Consider the following 25,240-nt stretch of genomic DNA (forward strand, 5'->3'; position numbering starts at 1 on the left):
AGATCCACTGCTCTACTGCCTTTAAGCCACAGAATAATCACAAGAACTACCCTAACCAAATAACAGACATTTTGTTGTAAGGTTAATGTATACATTTGTTAATCTCTTTGTTAATTTGTTTAACTGGGATCAAATGGGATGAATTCTTTCCCGAACATGTGTCCGTCCCCAAGACCCTGAACTTAACGGGAAGACTCCTACTCCTTTGTTAGCCTGTGGGTCATACCAATACCAGATATATTGGGCATTTTTTCCACTTTCATGAGAGTCTGTAGAACCTAGGAAATGAGCAAAAGGAATTTTAAAATGGTGACCTGGAAATTACGGAGGAACCTAAAATCTAGTGATTTAAAATAATTGCTAAGGAAAACTAACTAGCTAACTAGCGTGAGTGGAGCACCATTCCAACAGAGCCACACCACCTGTCTGCACGACCAGCTCAGATCTCTCCAAACCACACGATGCTCTGCCATAAAGAGGGATGGGGCTCACTGCCCAGCTTGGGCAATCCATCTAAATGGAGCTGGTGATGCACAAAATGAGTCAGCCTCGGAGGATGTCCGTTTCTCTCCCTTGACTACAGACAGAGCCGTGGTCAATTAGCTCAGGGTTTAGACACCTTACTTGTAGGTGCCTAAGTTTGGGCACAGGAATTCTCCTCCCACTTATGTCTCGAGTTAGGCAAGTCAAAGCTTTAGGCTCAACCTCTTACACGCACTCGCAGGCACGGCACTGTTGAAGACTCTGTCATCCCTGAGCTGCAGGTCCGTGCTCCCAGCTCTCTTTTCCAGTGGCAATGTCATGGCACGTCAGAGTGGTGCAGGCTAGGGGCAAGCTAATGGAATGGAGGTGGTGTACGGTTAATCAGACCATTAACTGGGGTTATTTCAGGCATTTTACCGTGCTCCTACCTTCAATGCTCCAAACCACAACTCTCTCCCAGAGCATTTCAGTTAAATGTCTGCAGCCAGATAGCGTGCATATGCCTGAGGTCACTTCTGCTCACCTTCAGAGGTTAGCAGGGGTACAGCTCCAGATCCAGTAATGCTTTCAGTGCAGAGAACACACTGATAAAAAATTTCTCTCAGTTAAACAGTTCCCCATTTATCAAAGGCTGGGGCGCTGCCACTGTAGAGCACAGCTTGGAGGACAAACTGATATATGACACGAGGACCAGCGAGGCAGTGCTGGTAGGCACAGCTAGCTATGAAGCTGAAGCTATGCTGATTTTGCTTATATTAAGAAGTTGCTTGCTTGTTTATGGTCCTTTTCCTCTGCTGCTCCTATTTTGACTGTGTCTTTTGAAGGTCTGCAAAGCCCGCTACAAACAAAGTGGTGTTTAACAACCAGAGTCAAAGACGGAAGAACTGAAATGATCCCCAGATTTGACATGGCATGTATGACACAGATACTATGACCTTCCTAACCATATCCAGGAAAGAGTAAATGGGTAGTGACAATGGCTGCAATAAGCAGGTGGCAAAACTTTAGACTAAGGCTCAGCACCAGGTCAGTTGCAGGAGATGTGGCACCTGCTCTCACCAACACTGCCCAATTCAAACAGCCAGGAAAGAAGCCCTGGCAGCTGGCAAGATTCTTCCAATGGACTCTTCATTAGTTTTCCTCAAAATTAACATCAACTCTTTCTACTCTTTTCCCCAAAGAACCAAATACATGCTTGAGCTGATATGCCCTCCTTCTTCACCTTGACTCACTCAGCCTTATGAGCAAGTGCCACATGATTAAAAACGTCTCATCACAAAGCACAATGGTGATACCAAATGAGCAACGTATGCAGTACAGTCAGCTTATGAATAACCCAAAGGCTGAAATTTATTTGCACAACATCCTTGAATAAATAAAACCCAAGGGAAGAGCTCTTGGAAACTTTGAGTCTGGGCAGTCTTCTGAGAGCAAAGGTCCATGGAGGATTGTAAATATCCATCCTTTGCCATTCTAATGTTCCTACTAATTTTTCATCTTATACCCTTCCTTTTATCTGCTTTAACCTGAATCTTACATCCCCTGCTGAAATGGGAAATAAATTCAACAAGCCTATAAATGGGCATGTGTACAGGATAACAATATTGACTCACTTATTCTCTGAATATTCTATCAACTCCTGAACAGCAAGTCCACAAAAAACTCCTACATGCTGTCTAACAAAGCACCAATGACTAAACGCATGTTCTTCTCCTCTTCAGTCTGCACCAATCCTTCTCGCCTAACGGATGGCGTGGATCCACACACACATCTACATTGCTGAGTGCCGGCTCACATCACAAACTGCCAGATCACGCTGGATTGTTACAGAGCTTGTGGATCACGTGAAGGCTATGCCACAGTTAACTGTTCAGCCAACTAGAAGTTAAATCTTGCAAGTTAAAAAAACCCTAATCTTCTAGACTACAAATACAGCTGTTACTTAATTCGCCAGCTGCTGAGGTAAGAGAAGTGATTCAAGAAGGAAATTCTGTACCTGTGAATAAATGCTTGTTATTGATGATAGGCTTGAAACCTATTGAACCTTTGATCATCTTGCTGGAATTAGCACAGGACCATCTCCTTACCTTAAAAGTGAAACTTAGAAGTTCACCGCATTTCACAAACTGCTTGGAATACACCTGGATTAAAAGTCAGGGCTGAAGCACAAACATGAAACTTCAATTTTCAGACACACATGCTGATATCTACCTAAATTACTTTTCTGGTGTCCCAGTGTGTGCTAGAGAGTTCAGAGGCTGGGAAATACCTCGATGCAATACAGAGACGGAGGACCTGGACAGAAGCGGAGACTTCAAAAGAAACAGCATTTTGGTTTTCCTGTACAAATGCTGAAATTCGACCGTGTTAGAGGACATCCAAGTATCTAGACAGAGATATTAAAAAATCTGACTGGACATAGTCCTGGTCTAGCTGGTTGTGCTGCGAGCAGAGGGCTGGACTAGCTGATCTCCAGACATCCTTTCCAACCTCATCTACTCTGTGATTCTAACGAGGGGCTATATAGGTCAGAGGCACCCTGCAGCACAAACGTGGCAGACAGATGATCTTTTCTGAGAACAAATGGTGTAGCTGGGGAAAAGAAAGAAAGAAAGCAAAGCAGAGAAGCTTTCAGGCATATAAGCTCCACAGGTGTAATGACAGATACCCTCTCTGCCCACAGACCTCTGTGCTTGAAAAACAACTGCAACACAGACCTAAAAAGCAGCACGATGGCAGGTCTTGAGAGGATTACAGAAACACGTCCTAACAGTATTATCTTAGGTAATGTCATTTAAGGTGTCTATCACTGCAGCATGAGATCCACAAAGACATTTAACCATATGGCTGCGTTAGCCATCTACATAGTTTTCAGGCTGAAGCAGCAGGCTGGATCAGGTGGAGGACACAAGGAGTAGAGCCTCTTGCAGCATTATTAAACCCACCGAAAATCCACCAGGAATGCACTGCGGAGAGCCTGCCACTCTTGCCAGACCTGGAGCAGTGAGGAGGCCCGGTACTACACCACAGAAGTCAACCCTGTGTGGATGAATAATAATGATTTTTCCTTGTAGCTCTGCCTATTTGTGCCACGCTCACGGGAATCACAGCTGTATAAGCGCCGACACGTCATCACAAGTATTTCCATGGGTACGACTCAAAAGATATCCAGAGTAAGGACAGCACTGGTGATGACTGACTATGGGAAGCCCTTCCAGCAGAAGCACTGGGGTGCTGAACCTCCTGACCTGTGCAAACACAACACAGAGAAACACGGGTCTATCGGAGTCGGGCAAGTTACCATGAATTTACCCAGCAGGTACCTCAGGCAGCTGCTGATGACAGACATCTCTGACAGTCCTGAACTGGAACGCTTGCTGTCACGGGGCACACACCAGTACTCAGCCAAGCACCTTCGGAAACAACTCTCAGCTCCCTGTGAGCTGGGGCATGGCACTGGCTTTTCCCACACCGTGTGGCTCGGAGCTGGCACTGTGGGTTTTCCAAAGGCATGGCTATGATAAAGACTTCCAACTTCTGCCTTGTCCCAACAGGCACATGTGCTCTACCACCCATGGTATGCACCACAGACTGGCTGGCAAACTATTTTTCCAGCATGTAGGAGGCCCACGCCTCTCTGCCATCTGCCACCATTCATTTTTTGTTGCTTCTGAAAACAACCTGAAATTAACCCTGCTCTGATTAAGTTTAATGAAGCAGGAAACCCTCCGAGTACATTTTTCCCAAATAACCTGCTTACTGCTCTGTCACACCTACTGCCTTTACCCATCTTACCCTCCTGCACGTCTGAATCCATTCATTTCCTCCTGTTTTGGCTGTAATGAGTGGACTGCTCAGTTTCCATGAGAACAGGGTCGGTGGGAAATAAGGGGAAAGCTATAAATGATTTTTTTATAATTTAATAATTTAATGTGTAGCAACAAATAGAAACTCATAAGAAAATATGGATTCTGCCCTAGTAGGCAAGGGCTTAGATGAGTGCAATGAATAACAAAAACGCCTAGCTCCTTCTGAACATTCTGTTTGCAAGACAAAACAGCTTCCACCAGTGGAAACTGGATAATTGAAGGTATCTAGGTTGATAGCTGACCAAGTATGGCCAAAGTAAATTTAATAAGTCAAATGCCCCCTGAGAAATCTGCAACTAGTATTGCCTCTTGCCAACACTGGTTACATTACTCTGATTTTCCAGATATTGCTCCTGAATGTCCTTGCCCAGGGCTCCAGCTTGGTGGCGTTTTCTCTTTCTCCACCATAACAGGTTTTAGATCCCTTCTCTCTACACAGTAGTGCCAGCTGAGCTGCAGGCTTTTTCAGAGCTGGGTAGGAAAAACAAGCAGAGATCCTGGATGTGGCTGGTTGAGAAGACTGGCACACTTACTCAAGAAGCTTTTGCTGCAAGCCATCCTACCTCTGCTAGACGATGCTGAGGATTTCATTTTCCAGAGATCCTAACTTGGCACATCCCAACAACCTACATTCACACTGAGAGAGAGAGAAAATTCTCCAAAGAAGGAAAAGGTTAGCCCCTCCCTGAACAAAAGCATCAATGTCCCTCCTTGATCTGGAAGAGACCCGAAAGCCTTCGTACACACCCACATGCTCTCATGCTCATGGTTGGTACCTAAATCATGTTCTGAGCTGACTCCATCTGCATCAGGCCATGTGCCCAGGTAATCATGCTCAAATACAGCTCCTGAAACTATCCCAACACTTAGCCTTTGCCATAACACCCCCCCTGCCCCCCAACAGTTCTGGCACTATCACCATTCCAAGCAAAGCTGAAGTTCCCTATTTCACTTCAGCGGCTGAACAACTTTTGGCAAGTGCTTTTTTAGGTTTGTTAGGTGGCGACTTCTTTCTCACTGCTCCCAAAACACAAAATGAGGAAAATCAAAAGATTATTTCTGCTGCTTTGCTTCTGAATGATTACTGTTCATTCCATGTATCAAAGGAGCTTATATTAAAGTTTTCAGCTGTCCAAAGAAGGATCATCTGCTCCATCAAGTCTATGAAAAAAAGCATACTCCCTTTTTCTGAGCAAGTGAATATTCACTGAAGGTAACTAGCTTTATATTAAACTGTACAAAAATAATTACCACAGCACCCTGCCTCCCCAATTTGTATTCTCCAAACAGTCACCTTTAACCATAGTAGAAAAATAAGCTAACACTGTTATTTTGCAACATGATCCATTTCCATAACGAAAAATCATTGCTATTTTTTGATCTCTAACAGATCTAATAAAATAGCACCTTCTTCAGTAAATGGAATATACCCTAAGTAAACAACCACTTGAATTACTCTTTCTGCCCATGTACTTTGCACGACATTCTCACATTTTGTGTATTTGCCCCTCTGCTTTCAACTGGGTGCACTGATTCCTCCAGGCAGCTCCTGAAGACTTAAGAAGTGATAGTGTCCTGGCTCGCTGAAAAAGCTGTTTACAGTAGTGCCTTCATTGCTAAGAAACCTGCCCCTTGACTCTTTGGCAGGGCACAATTATTGGCATCAAGGTCTGGCTCCCCCCTCTAAGCCGAAGGCTTCATACTGGAGCTCTCACCTGGACCCAGAACGTGCTCAGTGACAGAGCGGGGCATTGGCGCTGCAAGATACGTGTCTCAAGAATGAAGAATATAAACAGCTGCTAGCATAAAGTAACACCGCCTCGCATAGCTGCCATGAAACTCTGTCATCTCAAGGGCAAAATCTGATGTATTGCAATGAGGATAACGATAAAAATATAAAGGCATGCATCTTGTGCCATCCCCTAAAAAAGGGCCTTGGCCAAGGCAAAGAGAATTTTGCAGGTTGCCAGTAACGATTTTCATGTCTACAGAGTACGCTGTGCATGATGGCTGTGCACAGCAGAAAAATTAGATATTTCCCACGGCTCAATACCATGCGCTCACCACTAGATAGTGTACACAGAGCTCCTGAACCCTACTGAGTCAGATCCTTAGCTGGGTAAACTGGCAAAATGCCGCTGGATGTGGGAAAAGTGGGAGATTTATAACAGCTGAAGAGCTGCGCAATAATTTCTTGAAGAAATGACACCTATTTCTGTTAATATAGGAAAGAATAATTTACATTCAGACACATGCACAGTTGTTAATGCCAACAATGACAGCTTACACAAGTAAGGTACGTACAACTCATGTCACATAGAGCTGTCTCTGAATGACTGCTTAATGTTAAAACCTACAGTGCAAAAATAGGAAAGTATTATACATCAAAATAGCGACACTTTCCCCCCACCTCTTCCCCATCCAAGCTCACAGCCTATGCATTTCAACAGGATTCACGACCTCGGCCAGGAGCTCTAAGTCTGGTTCAGTCTGGAAGTCTTTATAAACCTCATACCTGAACCCTTGTGTAGCTTGACAGATGCTGAGAGCGTGCTGCCTCCTTTCCCGAGTGCTCCTTAGTTTCAGACATCACATCAGCACTTCTGTGATGGTGGGACTTCTGATCATGGTGACCATCCCTTTTCCTAGCTTCTGTGTCAAACAAGACGTGGGTTAGCCTGTCCAGATAGTTCTCCAGCTCTTCCTGGGTGTGCTCCAGTTTTTTGCCGACATTACTGGGGAAAAAGGAAGATGATGGCGGGGGAGTTTTGCTCTCCCTCTCCTTCTTGGCCTCTTCCACGTGCGGGTTATGCTTCATTAGAAAAAGCACTATGACAAGCAAAATCAGGCAGAGATACACAACCCAGACTTCTTCCATCTTGGCGGTGAGATACCAAGGAGCTAGCAGTGCCTGTCGATGTACTCAAAGGGAAGATGACAGACAGGCCAAATACAGTAGGTGCTCAGCACTTTCCAGCTGTCAGCATCCACGGGAAGGACTGCTGCCAGTAATCAAAGCACCGTGGTAGCTGATGTCAAAGTTCAATTTTCTAAAGCAGTGTGGCTTACAGACCCTTACAGACCTTCCAGCAGCTCTAAAGATGAAAGCAGCACAGACAGCAAGCAGCAAAATGTTTTAGGCAAAGAAAATACAACTTTGTCTTTAGAGTAAAATAACTTCAGCAGAAAGATACAAGATCATCTGTCACCTCCATATGATCTTAAAATAGCACTATCTCTCCTCTTTTTTTGTTAAGGAACTGCAGGTTCAAAGCTTACTACTCTTCAAATAACTTTCCTTCTGTTACACTGTTTGAATACTTGTCTTGCTTGAAGTGGCAAGCTTTTCTTCTTTCTGATTCAAAGAAAAGGTAAGTTAGGACTGCGGTTTTCCTTCCCACAGGAAGGCAATAGAGTATTTTATCCTTCAGAGATCTTTAGATGCCGTCCACACTCAGAACACTTAAAAAAATTTCAGTGGCAGAAGGGAATATTCATCACCCGAGTTACAGGTTCAGTAGGACCAATTTGTTGGCTTCCTCCTGTCTTTGCTGATCCTGGGAGAAGGAGTCCTCATACAAGCGGCTGCTGGGACTCGGGAAATTTCAGCTGAACTCTGCAGGTGTCCCTTGCAGATCCTTTGTAGGCTGTTCCTCAGTGGCTCTGCCCCCAAATACTCAGGCCAGAAAATGGGCAGCCCAGGGACCAATAACTGCACTTCCACTGACCAAGGCCAAGGGAAGGATCGGAAGAACTTACCAATTAGGGCCCAGCACCCAGGTTAACAGCCAAAATGGAAGCGGGAACGAGCAGCCACCGGGACAGAGCCGGTCTGTGAGGGGGAGGCTGCCCATTGCCTGCTCTCTCCCCTGCCTGGAGTCAGGGTCTGTGTGGAATGGGATTGCGTTTTCTAACCTTAGCTAGGGGATCTTTTTACAGATGAGGGTGCCAAGCCTAAAAAGAAGAGAGATCACACATGGATTTCTACCGCCTCTGTGTGGAAACATTCTTGGGCTCACCCTGCCACAGAAAAAACTATAAAATTCTTGCACTTTGTTCTCAAAAGTGAAACCTTCCCTCTGCTTTCCTCCAGTGTTCCTTCATCCTGTTACTCTAGAAGTCGATCCTCAGCTTTTTACTTTTTCAAGACCAATGCTATTAAGCAAGTTTTGCTCTAGAGGCACTGTTGTACTTCGCACTCACTTTTTGCTTGTCTTTAACTCATTCCTGAGGCCACAACCAGGCTGAACGATATTGTTAGCAGTTTGCTGCCCTAAGAGCCCGGACCTGGCGCTGCTGCACTACATTTAGAGGCAGTCGCCAAAAAGATACAGTACCACAAACCCAGTCACCCCTTTTGCACTGCTATCAAATGCATGGCACAAAGCTGAGGAGAGGATGCAGAAAGAGATGGGCAGATCAGAACTGAGCTCAATCTTCTACCAAAACTGAGCTACGCTTCCTTAATGCAAAAACACGGGAACAGAGAACTTCAAACAGATGAGAACATCTTTCTCCCTCACTGCTGTACATTGTTAATGCCTTTAGGGCATGGACCATCCCTCCAGCCAAATGTACTAGAGTAACTCCTGCAGCAAGACTCTGACCCAAACCTGACACTGCTGTAACGAGACATCACTGAAACCCTAGACAGCATTGAAATCCTAAAGAAAGAGATGCTAAATGGGGAAAACTAAATTAAAAAAAAAATATTAAGACTGAAGTGTGGCTCCTATAAAAGGGAACAGACTGATGGAGCAGACAACATTTCCTAAATTCTAATATCATTGCTTGTTTCCTTTCAAACAAACAGTAATGCACCAGAGATACTTCAAACACTGAAAAGCTCGAGAGTGAAGCAAAAAATGCTGCAATTTCAGATGCAAAATACTACAGAATTACCTCTTCAAGACACAATCATTAATGAAATAACTTAGGCACATCAGTCAAAAACACAACAGGCATCACCTTGCCTTTGAAAACAAGGAGTGGACACAGAAAAGCAAAACGTCTTATCCAGTATCAGAGTCCACTCATGGCACTGACCCAGGCGACTCTGGTCTCGCACTCAAGTCCACAGGTCAAGCGATACATTCAGGTCTATGAAGTATTGGATGGATGAGCATTTGCCTTCTGAATCCTCCAATAATGAAGCACTGTGAAAGGAATACGGGTTGACTTCTGCAGGTCAGCATTATGTGAAGATATCTGATAAAACAGAGGAGCTATTAATGTATTAGGATGCACTTTTCTCTCACCTTTTTGGAGATAAACCGGCTGGATTCGGTTACACCAAACGTCTACCTCACTGGTATCTTTATTCTGACTGTGAACGCCTAATGAATCGTACAAGCACGAGGCAATTATGTAAGAATGCTTCCCAGAATCCTTCTGCTGCCTTCCACAGCACAGGATTTTATAACATTTTAGCAACTCTACTTGAAACAAGACAAGGAAAAAAAAGTAACTACTTCCCAGACATATGCTGCATAACCAGCTAGGATAGAAAACAGCTGTAGTTCCAAGGTCATACACAAGAAAAATGCTCTTTCCTCTTAGTAAACAGCATGAAAACACTAAAACACTAAAAGTTTGACAATGACACAGCTCTTGTATGTTTAATATAAAATCCTGGAAATCCAAAAAATACTGCATAGTGTTGTTCCATAGAAAGTAACAGCAATGCTCCTCAGCAAGTACAATAATAGTCTGATAACCTATTGGTTTCCAGTTTTAACATACTGAGTTCCAGAAGACTGAGAGTCTTCTCTCCATATTTCTCCTCATCAGATATATTACACAGGTTCAGTTTCTCCTTATGACTAGACAGGCATTCTTTAAAATACATATATATGTATATATTTATATATAAACACCCAAACCGCAACCCTCACAGATGCAACTGACTGCATCAGAGCTTCGCAATAAAATGTATTTTTTTTAGCCAACAACAGGGTTTTTTAGTCTTTCCTAGCAAATGTTTTCCACCATCTCTCAGCTGCTCTCAGTACACCCTGGAATCTGCCTACACTCCCATTTCTCACTTTTCATACAGGATGACTGAACTATAAAAAGGAAGGAAAGCACTGCACCCTAGGGACACCTGATATCATGTTTCCTTTTAAAGGACTTCAATTCCTTCAGCTTTTTTAGCCTTAGTGAGGAAGATTTTCTGCATGAACACAGAAGATGGGCTCAGTGGTTGGAGCAATATCTAAACACTGGAGACACAAATTCAACTGTTTGGAAAGCAAAAATTTAATACACATCAAGTGCAAAAGATTCTTTGGGCTCTCACCGTTCATTTCACCACCACCCAAGGTTTGGCATGCAGCCGATTTATCCTCTGAGTCACTAGTGGTTGTAACTGGGCTACTTATAAAGTTATTTTTTTAAGAACTGATTGTACATCTTTCCTAGCTGGCCAAAACCTGGCTTCAAGCAACAAAAATCTTTCCCTGTCTGGAAACAGCTGTCCTTATACCCCTAGACTACCATCAGCATTTGCAGTTCTCTTCCTGTCAATTAAAGAGATGAATGAGCAAGGATGATTCTCACTCATTTTCCTCCAAGATTCTGAACTCATACTCTCTAGATGGCAGTGATGACACACGCTGCCCAGTGCTTTCTGGATACCAGAAGCTGCACTCACACAGACTCACAAGGAGCGGAAAAAATCAACTATCCCTTATGCTTACGCTGCTGGATCTTCATGACAAACCATTGCCTTCTGCACGCATCGCTGCCTCATCTGCTATAAAAGGTCTGCTCTATTTAAAAGCAACAGGAAAGTGGGAAAATCTCCCAGTATAAAAGACAGATTCTTAGGTTAATGTCAATTCTCAAGGAAGAAAACCAGATCCTTCCAGACTCTGTGCTGGTATTTTGCAAAGGCGCCCTTCTACAGTGTGAGAACAGAGGAGTACCATGTATACCGAGTCTTAGGGTCATACATGCAGCAGGCAGATAGGTTTTAGACCTCTAGATAAGGCACTCTGAAAGAGGATCCTTTCTTTGAGAAATACACAGAGATTCTTGCACAATATTTTCTACAGCATCTTTCCACCATTTTTAAGCCTACAGGAGATTTGGCACAGTTTTCGGCCACAGTTTTAGTCTAAAAACCTTTCCTAAAAGAAATTAAAGTAAAACTCTTCTTGGGAAGTTAGGAATTTGAAAGAATCTGTGTTAAGTGTCCTGGGTGACTCTGGAGGGGATCCTGCTGAACCTTGGCTTTTCCTGCAAATTCCTGAGTGCTTTCGGACGAACTGGCCACTCTTGTTGCGGATACTTCCCTTCACTTCCACGATCCTGGCAGATTTTGCAGCTTAAAGAGGGGAGAAAAAAGGAGTAAGAGAAGTTTAGTCATCTCATATAGTGAAGTCCCACTCCACAAAGCAATACAAAGGGCAGGAGCGAAGCCTTTTCTTCTTCTCTTCCCCTACCAGGCAAAGTTCTCCTACCTATCTCCATGAGCTTCAGCTCTTTGCACAGATCCTCCTCCATCTTCTTCCTGTAGTCTCCAAACATGGCTCTCATGAGCTGACGCTTTTTCACCAGTGGAGCCTTGTCACTGCGCAGTGTCTTGATCGCACGGAGAGACTCCTCGACTGAAGCAGTGCAAAGGAGAAACAAAGCAAAGTTTAAGACTCCTCACTGGCTCTACACTTGCATGCTTGCCAACCCTTCCACAGGTGAGATCTCTCATTTACTTGAATGCTTACCCTGCTTTGGAGTAGGTTTCTGTGTCTTCAGGCCAAGTTCCAGCTGTTCCACACACCAGTACACCTCTTTCCGCAGCTGGTCATCTGACTGCTATGCAACAGAGCAGAGTGAGCACAAGGAAGTAAGCAGTCCAAAAATTAGAGCAGCAGTTGCTACACAGGAAGAAAAGTATCTACATAAAGTCAGGACTACTCCAAATTTTATGTTCTGGTGAGTACTTTATTGACTTCATGACATTTTCCCTATAGTGTTTTTCACTGGATAAAGTTAAAGCACTGGACAAATGTTTAGTTGCAACTCAGTTGCCTCTGATGGATTTTATATTTGGCTGCCATTCACATAATGCTGTTTTCTAGAAAGCTGTCCAGGGCCTTTTCCCTGAAAGAAGCTGTCAAATCAACTTACAGTTGGGAGGAATAAGCATTAACAACAACAAAAAACCCTAATCTGCCCAAAATCAAAAAGCAAACAATGGACAAAATCAGAAGCTGTGTCTTGGTTTCTGAGCTCCTTTGTGCTTGTTCAACCTGAAATGCACGAGGAGAAGGAAGCTGAAAGCCCACAATGATGGAAGAAGCCAAGTCCCATCAAGCAAAGCCACCTGGCTAACAGAGCAATGGAAGGGAGAGGAAAACAGGGTTCATGCTGTGGCTGAAGCAATTTTTAACTGTTATGTACGTGTAAACAGAAAAGCCCTCATGCTGTCTCCTTTTCTTTACAACAGTCTCCATCCAATGGACTGGAAGGGCCATCACCTTCAAATCTTTCTACCTTTCTGGTACTCAGCAGTGTTTATTAGTAGAATTGTTGGTGAAGCAGCACTTTGGATGAAACGTATCAAGAGACAGGTGAACACCCAGTGCGACTTCTGTGTAGAATACCAATGAAAGGAAGGTTTTCTTAATAATTTTGTATTTCAGTATTGCTCAACTGCCATTGTTTGTCAATAACTACACCAGTGCTGAAAAGAAAAACGGAATGAAGACCTGGACCTTAGCAGAACATTAGAAAACCTTAAGGGCGTGCCTTAATAGTGTGTTTACACATAACTTGCAACTGCAGTCAGTTTCTGGGCCATGCCTTACAGCGGGAACCTTCTCAGAAACACCCTTAAGCTTTGCACCAGACCCTGCTGCATCCTTGGCTACACCAGGTACCTCAGCTTTGCTGTTTGCATTATGTGAGCAATTCATCCTACCCACTAACACACAAATCAGGGGCACAGTGCCTGGTTCAGCACGCACAGATACCAGCTTGGCACTGACTGAGGACAGTTACCTCCATTTTAAATTATGTATTTATTTAATTTTTATTTATTTTTTTAAGAAAACATGGCACCCAGCTTCCCAGGATTAGTCATCACAAGCCTAAACATAAAATGTTTTAGCACAAGTCTGAAGCAGACAATGAAAGACCATTAACTTACTTTTCACTACTTAGGTTCCTCAAATGCCTAGCAAAGGAAGAAAAGAGCTGCTGTAAGAAATAAGCAGCAATCTTTGTCTTTTGGCACTCAAGTTTCTCTTTTGCTCAAGGGTTCATAAACTGTGGGATCCCATCAATATTTAAATACCTGAGAGACCTCTTCTGGGTGGGAAGTATTTTGACATCTGTTAGCTTCTGCCTTTGCCTTCGCCTTCCTGTTGATTTCAGTTTCTTCAATCTCCTTTTTACTGACAGATGTTTTTTGCTGCTTTTTCTTCTTCTTCTTCTTCTGGGCAGCTCCACCTGTTGTTGATTTCTCTCTCACCAGCTCATCTCCAGGGGCAGTCTCTGGTTGGGGGATCTTCAATGTGACATGGCTTCTATCCTTGTTGGGTGCACTACTTGTAAGTTGAGTCAACTCGGGCTTCTGCAAAGCTGAAATACGTGGCAAACCTCCCGATTCAGCAGGCAGTGAATTACCCAGCACTTCATGATCTGCTGCACACTCTGTATGTTGGCTTGCCGGAACTAATTGAACCAGAGAACAGTCATCATCTGGGATAGCAAAATTGAAAGCAAACTTGGGTTCTTGTCCAGAGGCAGCAAAACTCGAGGCTCCATTCCAGTTCTCCTTGGTGGCTCTTACACTGGTTTGTATCTGCTCAGCAGCACTGACATCAGGGACTGCTTCCAGAGGTGTGCCACTTGCTCCTGGGTCAATCTGAGAAAGAGTGAAATCAAATTGGAAGCTGTTGCCAGATGACATGAATGACTCTGGCTTTGCCTCAGAGACTTGGTCAAACTGTTTCCCATATACCACACCATCTGAGGCCTGCCCATTGCTTTGCTGCACTTCCACATTGCCAGGTTTCACACCTAGAAAAGACAGAGAATAATGTTTCCATCAATATGCCAGTTTCCTACTATGGGGATGCTACTGCAACTCCTCCTGTAAGGCATTGCTGCAGAGAGGCAATCCAATCAAAAGCTGCAACATAAGAAATCTACAGAAAAGGACCAAAGATCACCATCCCCTGAATGGACAGTTCAAGCTCACCTGCCTTCTCCATGCTCTTTTGGTTCTCAGCCATCTTGAGACGATAGTTCCCAAACACGTGGTTCATCACTTGTTGCTTCTTCACAGGAGGAATCTCATGGGAGCGCAGGACCTTGAGAATGTGCTGTTGTCTCCTCTACTGCACTCAAGAAAGAGACCAAGAGAGACCAGAAACAGGTTATGGTGGCCTTACAAACCGTATTGTGGGATGCTGATGACTCTTGTCTCTTTGAAAGTGTTCTGTATTCATACCTCTGACTAATCCATGACTGACATTCAATTGAAATGAAATTCTCCAAGTGCTTCTAGAAGCTGAAATACCATTAAATGCTCTTAAGTGGGGGATATCTTAGCTGCTTATTATACACAGTATGGATCTTACACTGCAATAAGTGCACTACTGACACAGAAGCTACACAGGGCTTAACCACCCTTCCCCAAACCAACTGACAAATCCAAGAGCCTAGCTTGGTGTCTCTTCCTTGGAAGACTGGAAAAAATCTGACCTGAGTAGAGAGCACGCTCTGAAAAGCAGGACGCTTACTTGACTCTCATAGACACTGGCCTGACCACAACAGTAATCCCAGTTCTTTGTGTCAGAGCAAATTATCTAAGAAGCAACACACTTTGTTTTGGGGCTGAGTTGAGACAAGTGACATTTGCCTCCAGCTGCGAAAGGCACCACTCCGGCTCATCTTGGAACATGCCTTGGGGAGCCTTGGACATGGGATGGGAAAAGACACAATATTTAAAAGAAGCATAAATCCCCCACCCGCAAAACTGATTCAAAACCTGAGTTTTCTGAAGCCTTCTCCCCTCTTACTGGAAATCAGACCAGCGAGTCATAAACCCTTTTCTTGGCTTTATGCTTGAGCTGCAGTGTGTAACAGCTCAATTTACACCATAAAGCAACACAGCACAGGGTGGGACACATGCCCTGCCACACTGCCTACATGGAGGGCATCAAGCATGCCCTCTTCATGACAAAAATTAGAGACAATAAACTTACTAGCTGTAAAACCCCCCACCCCTGGCAACCCAGGACTTCCCACGATTTTTTGCTTCTTTTTTTCTCCTCCACTCATTTTAAAGCCCCCAAATGGAAGACTTCTCATTTTTCCTGAAGCTTTTCCTATGATATAGTTTGTCTCCACAGCAGATTTCCCTCCAGCACAACACCGGCAGCACACAGGATTTATCTTCATGCTAAGCACAAGTCCTTAAGACTACCTTTGCTGTATTTTTACCCTGTCGGCCTCCTATAAAGTAAGGCTCAGAAGTCCACCTGCGAAGGAGTCGGTCATTATAACGCATAAGGAAATGAAAAGTAAAAATCTTGCTTCAGCGAAATAACGAGGTGACTGGGGGAGGCAAGCAGAGCTACCAGGGATGCCGTCCCAAGCGAGCCTCCCGGGAGCTGGGGCGGGAGGGAGGTGCCTCGGCCGAGGGCCGGCGGGGAGAACAGGGCACTGAGGTGGGGGGCGGCCGCCCGAAGCTCTTACCCGCTCCATGCCGGGCAGCCGCCGCGGGAAGGAAGCCGGCCCGCCTGCCGCCGCCTGCCGCCGCCTGCCGCCGCCTGCCGCCGCCCGCCGCCGCCCACCGCCGGTCACGGAGCAGCGTGCGGGCGCCCGGGCTCGCCGCTCCGCCCGACACCAGCCACCGGGACCTGCCCGCCACCGCCGGGGCCGGGCCTGTGAGGAGCCCTGGCCTCGAGGCGGAAGGGCCGGGCCGCCGTGCACCGCCCAAAGGGCTCCCCCCGCCGCGGTCCGCCCGCCGCCCGCTCCCGCGCCCCGCGCCTCCGTTCCGCCCGCCGCGCTGAGGGGAGAGCGGCGCCCGCCGTCCCCGCGAGGCCCGGTATCTGGCGTACAGCGGGGGCAAGCCCCGGCGCCGTCCCCCCGGGCCCTGCCTTCGCCGGGGCCAGGGCCGGGGGGGCGGGGGGTGCCGCGGCACGGCGGGGTCGCCTCGGCAGGAGGCGGAACGGAGGCGCCGAGCCCCCCTTCGGCGGGGTAGCTGAGGCCGCCGCGGCCCGCCTGCCTTCCCCGAGGCCCGCAGGGAGCCGCTGGGCCCTGCCGGGATGCGGGCCTGGCCGCTGGGGCCCCCTCCCGGGACCGAGTCCCGCGGGCCCCGCCGAGCCGCAGGGCCCGGGGCCGGTGCACGGCGCAGCGCCGCGGGTCGGGCACCGCGTACCCCCCGCGGGCAAGAAAGGGCAATACACATATACAGGCACGGTGCCACTTCTGGTTTAGGTTTCCTTTTGATCATTTAATTTTGTAAATAAAAAAAAAGTTAGACACCTTGTTCCGTATGCATATTTCCCTTGGATTTTTTTCATCAGCAGTCAGAAGTGGCCCCGCTGAGACTCGTAATGCTGTAGCACGTCACATTTTGCAGCACAGTATTTGACATCTCTTTCAAATGCTTGAAGTCGTGGAGGTTTTAGTTTCTGCTGACATTGGCAGTTGATGTTAGAAATTCTCCAAGGCTGCCAGTTATTCCAGCAGGGCTCTAAAGTGCTAGGAAAGCACTTCCGAATGTTGCTGTTCGAGGTTATAAAAAGGTACTGGAAAAATCAGCACACTTCTGCCAATCTTGATCAGACTTCTGTCTTGCTTTACAACCTCCACCCTCGCTAAGGCTTAACCCTTGTCTAAGCCCTCCCCTCACTACAAAACCCATCTAATTCAATTGAGGCTTATCAGAGGTTGTCCAAGACTTATCGCAAGGCTCTTCTGACTGTGGTAGGTTTGAAATTACCATCAGTCTTTGCACAGAAGCGTCCAAATGTCAGTAAAAGAGCTGACAGTCAAGTATCAGAGAAGATAATAATAAGCACAGGAATAATGAGCTATCAGCAACTGTCTTGAAAGGCCAGAATCCCACTGCAGTTCTCCTCTTCCTCAATCCCTGAGCTGGATCGAGGGGTCATAAGCTTGTCACCACCGGTCTGGATGCATACCCCAAAGCAAAAGCTTCCCATCTGTGGCCTGATGGCACAAACCCATCCGACAATGCAAAGGCTCTATTAGTATGGCTGGGCACAGAGCCTACAGAACCCAGCCAGCCAGACCAAAGGGTTAAGAGGACCATTGCCTTCTGTGGCAGGATGCTGTCCATGTCTCCAGCTGAAACCCCGTGCTGCTGACTCAATGCCCATGCAGGGAAAAGGCACAAAGGACCAGCAATACCTGTTTTCCTGGGTTTGATCTCTGCCCTGAGGATTCAGCCCGTGTGGATTCACAGCCCCACAATGGCACCAAGCTGGCAAGCTGCACCAGCCTTGCTCTGAGGACACAGGACAGAGGGACTGCCGGGGGATCAGAACACGATCCTCAACTTCTGCTGACACAACAGGAACCTTTTAATGTGAAGAGCTGCGAGCTGAGCTGGTGGAAGCTGATGTCTAACCAGCCACGACTGCCCGGGAGGAGGCAAACAGCAGGCAGAGGAATGGCAATGGCTTGAGCCTGCCTCGGGGCACAGGGCAGGTTAGCGTGTGCTGTATAAAACAGTGCAAAGGCTGGGACTGCTTCACACTGCTGTTAAGATGGCAACAGGAGCACCTCTGTCTGGGGACTCCATGCAGGATGGCTGTGCAGTCCTTCGGGTCAGTCCAGGGACTGACAATTCCCCCCCAACACAGATCTGCCTGCTTTCCCCACTCCACCAACTGAGCACCAACAAATTTGTTGCAGGCATGGCTGTAACTGGAAGCAGCAGCTGGGCTGGAAAACGCAGCTCTTTGGTATGAGGCTCCTTTAAGGGAGTTGCAGAAGGAATTAGGAAAAAAAAAAAGAGAAGTGGGGTGGTTACCAAAACTGCTAACCACAGTGCCAGGGGGCCTCAGAGGGCACCAGGACAGCCCAGCGTCACATGCCTAATGCATCCTGTCTCCAGACTTCCTTGCCTTCGATGTATGTGGCTTGCACATACAGACCATCATTCAGCATCAGGAAATCTGCGTTGGACAAGAAAGAAAAGAAGCAGCTGTCAGAGAAATGGAACATCTGAAGATGGCTGGGAAGAGCTGGGCCCTGGAGAAGAGCTTCTCCCCACCCCATAAACAGCAGCAGGATGGCAGTGTGGTGCCATCCTTGCTGTGGCAGCCCTGCTCCATGCCTGGCTGAGATGTGGGGGTCTCTCCAAAGGGCTCATGAAACACCACCAGCATCCAAGAGAAAAACTACTGGAGCAAAAGTCCAGAACAAATCCCAGGCAGAGCAAGTCTCTTCACAGCTCGCACTGAAACAGGGGATGAAGATGTGTTCACGGCAGCCCCTGCTTTGCTCCAGCACCTGGGAGCCCTCACACCGTTGTCCCCATACCAGTACCTGCTGTGCCCATACCAGTACCTGCATCGGAGTCATAATTTAGTGTTCCCTTTCTGTGTTCAATCCCCAGGAGCTGGGCGGGATGCAGAGATGCTGCCTCCAACGCGGTCTCTACTGAGCACCCTTGGACAGAGAAGGAAGGAGACAGGGCAACAAACAGCTCTGTTGCTAGAGCAGCCCAAACTCCCCTGGCTAAGGCAACTGTCAGCCTAGCAGGGACCTGAGCTGGAACAACCTCACCACAGCTGGATGGAGCTGGGGAGAAGAAACATCACTATGGGAGAGAAGCGAGAAGAGGCAAACTGAACACCTAGGGTATGGGGAGGGGAAAATCATTCACCTTTGTGAGAAAGGAGTAGGACAGTTCACCTCTCACTAGTACTATGGGTTAAAATCAAACCTCCCCTCAAAAAGGTGCGCATCTGAAGCCAGTGGCACTGTTCCCAGCGCTTCTCATCATGCCTCAGGTGAGAGGGAACGTTCCCTAGTGGAGCAGACACAGCTGGCAAAAGTGATACCTCTTCCTGTGTCAACATAGGGAGCAGCAGCTTGTGGGCAAGGCTCACTCACCTGTGGCTTCTTGGAAATGTCGCACACATGTGTCCATGGTTGCCACACTACCGCTCAGGGTCTTTGTGCCTGGGAGAGGAACAGGATGGCGCTGAGTGGGTCCCAGAACTCATAGCAAGGGGAAGCAGGATGGTGGGAAAGCATAATGTGACCAGAATGGGCAGAAACCTGGGCTGCATGAGGAGCCAGTTGGAGGGCCTGCAGCCATTGCTGCCAAGTGACAGAATGCAGCAAGGAAGAGCCCATGCTGGCAGTGCAGGGAGAGGTGCCAGGATGTCACCCCACAGCTCCACCGTAAGGCCCGGACTGGGTGAAACTAGTTCACAATGTGGGCACCTGCTACCAGAGACAGAGGAAGGGAACTGAGAAAGGAACGATCCTTCTCTGAAATACCTTCCCAGTCTCCAACTGCTTGCAGCTTAGGGAGCTTAGTTAGCAAGAAGTGGCAGTGTTACAGTAAAGACATGGTACAATAAATATCTGCAGGATTTCTCTGTCTTCATACCTTGCTGGAACCTCTGGCATCCATGACACTGGGCAACAAGGTGTTTAAAAGTGTTGCTGACAGCTACAAATTGACAGATTCCTCCTCCCTCCACAAAGATGGGGTACCTTCTCCTCTTTACGAGGTGCCTCATTCTCCCCAGGGCCAAATCACAGTGGAGCCATCAGGCACCAAACCCCAAGAGGGTGGCACAGCACTGTGAGGTGCGCTGAGCTCTCTAGGAATGGACACGAGTGGCAGTGCTGTCCCCAGCTCTTTAGCAAGAGGCACTTACCTGCAATGTAGGTGTTCAGCCCATCGATCTCCACCACCTGCTGACCAAGTGTGTGCCGACCTGGTGCCAGCCCCATGCCAGCGATTGCATCCGTCACTAGCACCAAGCCTGAGGAACGCAAGGAAAGAGGCTGCGTTAGCTTTGCAGCTCTTGCTGCAGCTCTGAGCACTGCCCCACTCTGGTCCTCCTACAGCGGGGCCAAGGTGTCCCTAGCCACATCTGACCAAGACAAGAGGGCTTGTGGATCAGCACACGAGGCTGTGACCTCATTTAGGTAGTGAGGGCAGCATGCCAGAGCACTTGCAGGGGTGTTCTGTGGGAGATGGCACAGTGCTCAGGACAGCTGGTGACGCTCTGTGGGCCTCTCATGGCTCACCTTTGGGGTGGGCTCGGTGGGCGATTCGCAGGGCGGCAGGGTTGGTGTGAATGCCATCAGAGATCATACCATAGAAGACCCTCCGCCCAGCAGGAATCTTGTCACTTGTCAGCAGCCCTACGATTCCAGGATCACGATGGTGGAACTGCCCGAGGGGAGAGAGAACAAGCTGTGGAGCATCACCAGGACTCGTGGGCCAAGACCCTTCCTCTCAGGTGACGCAGCCGCCATCTCTATCAAACAGTGCCTGGCAGCTGGGCGCTCAATTCTCTACCAGACAAATGTGGGCACTTCCTTGAATTTCAAGTTTGCTACAGCCTGGACTCTTTTAGATCAGGCAATGGAAACCTGAAGCCAGAGGTTCAGCGCTGAAACCTCATTGCAAAGCCTGGTACAAAACAAGCTGGGGAGAACATGCATCTGTGGGGAGCAGGAGAGAAAGCACCAAGAGCAACACCAGTGCACAGCAAGCGCCCTCGGCTACTCACCGGCAACATGGCATTGAAGAGGTGAGTGATGAAGGTAGCACCATGCTGCACAGCCTCCTCAGCCTGGGAGAGATTAGCCACTGAGTGACCTGGGAACAAAGACCAACACATTCTTCTGCCCATCTCTCCATTTATTTCCCTACAGGAGAGGAGACACTCTGTCACTAGGACTCTACTCTGATGCCCCACCCTGGGCTGATGTCCGAGATGTCAGCCTCAGCACAGAGGTGCCTGGCCATGGCTGGTTGTTTTGCTTGAACACATTCACTGTTCACATCACAACCATCACAAATGCTGCCTTGCTCAGAAAAAGTTGCCTTCAGGCTGGGTTACAGGTCCAAGGACATGCCTTTGTGCTGTCCTTGGAAATTTAAAGGCATTACAGAGACGTATCAAGGGAGTAGAGACAGCAAGGACTTTGCCAGGAAAGAATATGGGGATAAAACTATCCAGAAAGAACATTTTGTTTTCCCCAACACAGATGGCAGCTCTAATGCTCTGTGGACAAACCATGCTTTTCTGTAGTTTTTCACTTTGTGTGGCTGTGAGATAAGAGATGCTCCGCTGTATGAATCCCCTTCTCACTTAAGGCTGAATTTCACCCTGAATAACTCCCCTCTCCTTTTTTTTTTAAAAAAAAAAAAGGAAAAAGAAAGAAAAAAGAAGAAAAAAAAAAAGACACTGGAGTAAGAGGTCTCCTATAGCGCTTCTGGTTGAAAAGCAGCATTATCAAAACTCAGCAGTAACCCTTGGAAAATGATCTCACCTGTCAAATAAGGCCTGTAGCAGTGGAACTTCACCACATCATCAACTCTCGATTACATCTTTATTCACATAAGACTGCTATTCTCTCCTGTGTTTGAGCAGCACCGAATGCTACTTGGTGTTAAATGGGAAGGGCTCCTCAATCCATATGATGTTTGGCCCTTACTGTACAAAGGGCAACAGATTTGCAGTGTCGAGCAAGGTCCCCATTTGTGACAGGTCTGTCTCCTCCATATAGGCCAGGCCAAAGAAAATCCCACTCCGCCCAGCTGCACTGAGACACCATTACAGATGCTGCACCCCTGAGAGGGGCTGCCTGGCCCGTGTGGCACAGGGGGGACAGAGTCTCCCTAAGCCCCCTCTGCCCCAGCCCTTACCGAGTGAGACACAGATGCCCCGCTTGGTGAGTTCCTGGATCACTTCACTGCTCCTCTTCATCTCTGGGGCCAGGGTGACTATCCGGACACAGTCCAGAGACCCGTAGGTGGTCAGTAGGTCCTGGAAAGCACCTGCCTCGAAGGTGCGGAGGCAGTGTTCTGGGTGCGCTCCTTTCTTCTCCTTGCTGATAAACGGTCCCTCCAAATGGGCCCCTGCCCAAACAGGAACACAAAGCCATGACCTTTCCTCTCCGCACCAAGGACCAAGAAACCTGCTGTGTCCACCCTGCTCCAGTCAAGCTCTTGCCGCTCTCCTGCAGCAAAACACATGGCTCAGGTAACTTGGGAGCTCAGCACAGCAAAAGATGCTGGCAACTGGCCAAGCCAAGACACCAAAAGGGCTGGAGTTGTGTGGGTACAACGACTGAGACCACTGCAACAGTCAGGCACAAGTTGAGGGAGAAAGCGGCTCTGGGCCCACCTGTATATCCCTCCCATCGAGAGAGCTCCAGCTCCCAACTATGCTGTCCCCACAGCAGCTTCTTTTCCCTAACAGCAAGATAGTTGCCTAATGAGGGTAACACCAGGGAGAACAGCAAGGGACAAAACCACTTACCCAGGATACCTGCTCCATGGGATCCACCGTTTCTTATACTGATCTGAGGGAGAACCTAGAGAAAAGGGGTTTGTCAGACATGGCATCCCAGATACAGCACCCCAGCCTGCCAAAACAAATCCAGATGTTGGGTCTGGAGAGAGCTTTGCCGCTGGACCACTTGAGACCATCAGCCAAACACAGCTTACAAAGAAAAAGTCAGCTCAAGCCCTGTTGTGCAAAGCTGGCCTGGGAGACATAGGTGCCTCAGCAGTCTAAAGGTTAAGGCCAAGAAATCCAGGGGTAAAGTCCAGCTCCTCCTGCCCATGGCTCTTGCACCAAGGCAGCTATTCCAGTCTCTACATGTCCAGCCTTGGCCCTCTCACCTCTTGGTACCAACCTCAGCCCTTTATCACCCTGCGGATGAGAGGGGAGGAAGTCCCTTACCTGGTGGTACACAGATGGAGGAGAGGTCACCAGGGTGGGACAGAAGGAGGTCACTCCATGGGAGAGGATTTTCTGACTGACCAGGTCAATCCCTGATTTGAAGTCATCTGTAGCTAGGGAGAAGTCCACCCCAAAGCCTCCTGCACCACGAACAAAACCGAGATGAAACTGCAGCTTCCCCAGTGGACATTTTCCCACCCAAAAACGCCAAAGAAACATTTTGCATGACTGGAGTGAGCTGCTCCATTTGTATGGCACCGACCAGAAGCAAAGGGTTCCACCAGCACTTCTGTCCTACATTCATGAGGCGCTGTGAGTACAAATCCAACCAATTGTCCTACTGAAGGGCTCTTCCCCACAGCATTCCCATGTTTTGTGAGCACTGAATTTGTATTTTGATGTGGGGCAAAAATCTGAGGATTTCCCACTGAAAAGGGGATTCGACTTCCAACATAAACTACCATCGAACAAGCCATTCTTGACCCTCAGGAAAGAGCTATTGCACGTATCGTTTGTTCCCTTGAGAAGTCCTGCTCTGTCCTCCCTCTGTCCAGGAGATACCCTAAAGAGGGTAGGGCGGGCATCCTGCCAGCGCAGGGGCAGGATAAAGTGTTGATAAAAATGAGGTTAAGAGGAAAGCTGGGCTGAAAACCCCGCCTAGCCAAAGGGGATCAGTGACGTGACAGCAGCAACCATGGGCAAAATTGTTCTTTATCGTTGGTTTGGTGACTCACGTCTATCTCGAGCAGCTGAAACGCGCTTGGTCACAGGCAGTACACATGCAGCAGGGTTTGAAGGTCTGGGATGGACAAACCTGGGACCCCCTACCCCTCTGCACAAGGCCTCACTGTACCGTTGATCTGGACATCGATGAAGCCGGGGGCGATGATGCTGTCCTTACAGTCCAGCTGGATGTCAGCAGAGCCCTTCTCGTCAAAGAAGAGTTTCTCCGGGTTGAGGATCTTCCCCTCTCGCACCCACAGGTCCTCCCTGAAGGAGGACACACACCAAGCTCCTGTGACATCTGCAGTGGAGCACACGGGAGCAGGTGGCCATGGCCCAGTGACAGGGGTGGCCTCGGGCAGGACAGACCCCACCAGCACCCTCCGCCACGGGGCCCCTGATGTCTACCAGGGCAAAGCTGCTCTTCCAGCAGCGACAGCGCCGGCAGCCCTCCCCCTGCCCGGCCTCCGGCTTTACAAAACTCACGGGAACGGGATTTTCACGGGCAGCCCGTCAGCTGCGGTAGCTGCGGTGGCCACGGGGCCGGGCAGGGGCGGCAAAGCGAGGGACGAGGGCGCGGAGCGGGGCCGCGCCTCACGCCCGCCCGTCTCCTTCGGGATGAAACCCGGCGGAGGGGCCGGGGGGCAGCGGGAGGGCGGGGGGCGAGAGCCGGCAGCTGCGCACGGGGGCCCTGGGGACAGCACCTCGGGCGCTCCGGCTTCCCGGTCGGCTCTGCAGCGCGGCCGTGAGCCCCGGCACCCCCGGCACCCCCGGCCGCCCGCACCCCGCACCCTCACCTCTGCAGCCGGTGGCCCCGCAGGATGCGGCAGTTGGTGAACTGGACGATGGGCGCGTCGGAGACGGATTTGTTGGACGGCATCGCGGGGCTGCGGGAGCGCCCCGGCGGCCGGGGCCAGGGACGGGGACGGGGCGGGGACCGGGTGTGGCGGAGCGGGGCCAGGCCGCAGCTCCGCGGCGAGCGGCTTCCGCGGGAACGGGGAAGCCGGTGAGGGGCGGGGGGGCCGGAGCACCGCCCCGGGAGCAGGTGGTGGGTGGGCCCCCGCCCCTCCCCGTGGCTCCGGGCCTACGCCGTGAGGAAAAGGCCCCGCCGCGGGACCCGCTCCGGCCGGGCCCGGTGCAGCTCCCGGCTCCGCGGGGCGGGGCCGCCGGGGCGGGCGGGGCGGGGCCGGGGCGGGCGGGGCGGGGCCGCCGGGGCGGGCGGGGCGGGGCCGG

At 48.9% G+C, this 25,240-nt stretch overlaps 2 protein-coding genes across 7 annotated transcripts; both read right to left on the reverse strand.

Moving 5' to 3' along the window:
- Window positions 1-9,943: 9,943 nt before the first annotated feature.
- C4H8orf33 (chromosome 4 C8orf33 homolog) lies at window positions 9,944-16,261 on the reverse strand. 4 transcript variants are annotated; one of them, XM_055707871.1, is made up of 7 exons: window positions 16,163-16,261; window positions 16,062-16,115; window positions 14,560-14,698; window positions 13,651-14,378; window positions 12,077-12,167; window positions 11,816-11,962; window positions 9,944-11,679 (listed from the first exon to the last, which is right to left on the reverse strand). In XM_055707871.1, exons 3-7 carry the CDS (start codon window positions 14,624-14,626, stop codon window positions 11,483-11,485), a joined length of 1,230 nt encoding a protein of 409 aa, XP_055563846.1. In that variant the 5' UTR covers window positions 14,627-14,698; window positions 16,062-16,115; window positions 16,163-16,261; the 3' UTR covers window positions 9,944-11,482. The 4 variants fall into 4 exon arrangements, with proteins under 4 accessions (XP_055563846.1, XP_055563845.1, XP_055563847.1 ...); XM_055707870.1 differs by having other exon boundaries at window positions 16,156-16,260; XM_055707872.1 differs by lacking the exons at window positions 16,062-16,115; window positions 16,163-16,261 and adding an exon at window positions 15,790-16,034.
- Window positions 16,262-16,853: 592 nt separating this feature from the next.
- On the reverse strand, window positions 16,854-25,191 carry AMDHD2 (amidohydrolase domain containing 2). Of its 3 annotated transcripts, XM_055707868.1 has the most exons (12): window positions 24,805-25,190; window positions 24,138-24,274; window positions 23,285-23,424; window positions 22,859-22,913; window positions 22,243-22,455; window positions 21,101-21,189; window positions 20,613-20,757; window positions 20,237-20,344; window positions 19,458-19,526; window positions 18,909-19,010; window positions 18,434-18,514; window positions 16,854-18,312 (listed from the first exon to the last, which is right to left on the reverse strand). In XM_055707868.1, the coding sequence occupies exons 1-12, from the start codon at window positions 24,885-24,887 to the stop codon at window positions 17,960-17,962; spliced, it is 1,575 nt and encodes a 524-aa protein (XP_055563843.1). In that variant the 5' UTR covers window positions 24,888-25,190; the 3' UTR covers window positions 16,854-17,959. The 3 variants fall into 3 exon arrangements, 2 of the variants coding, with proteins under 2 accessions (XP_055563843.1, XP_055563844.1); XM_055707869.1 differs by having other exon boundaries at window positions 16,854-18,514; XR_008731822.1 differs by lacking the exon at window positions 16,854-18,312 and having other exon boundaries at window positions 18,468-18,514; window positions 18,909-19,371; window positions 24,805-25,191.
- Window positions 25,192-25,240: the final 49 nt, after the last annotated feature.

Source organism: Falco cherrug, chromosome 4 (assembly GCF_023634085.1).
Source record: "Falco cherrug isolate bFalChe1 chromosome 4, bFalChe1.pri, whole genome shotgun sequence".
NCBI lineage: Eukaryota > Metazoa > Chordata > Aves > Falconiformes > Falconidae > Falco > Falco cherrug.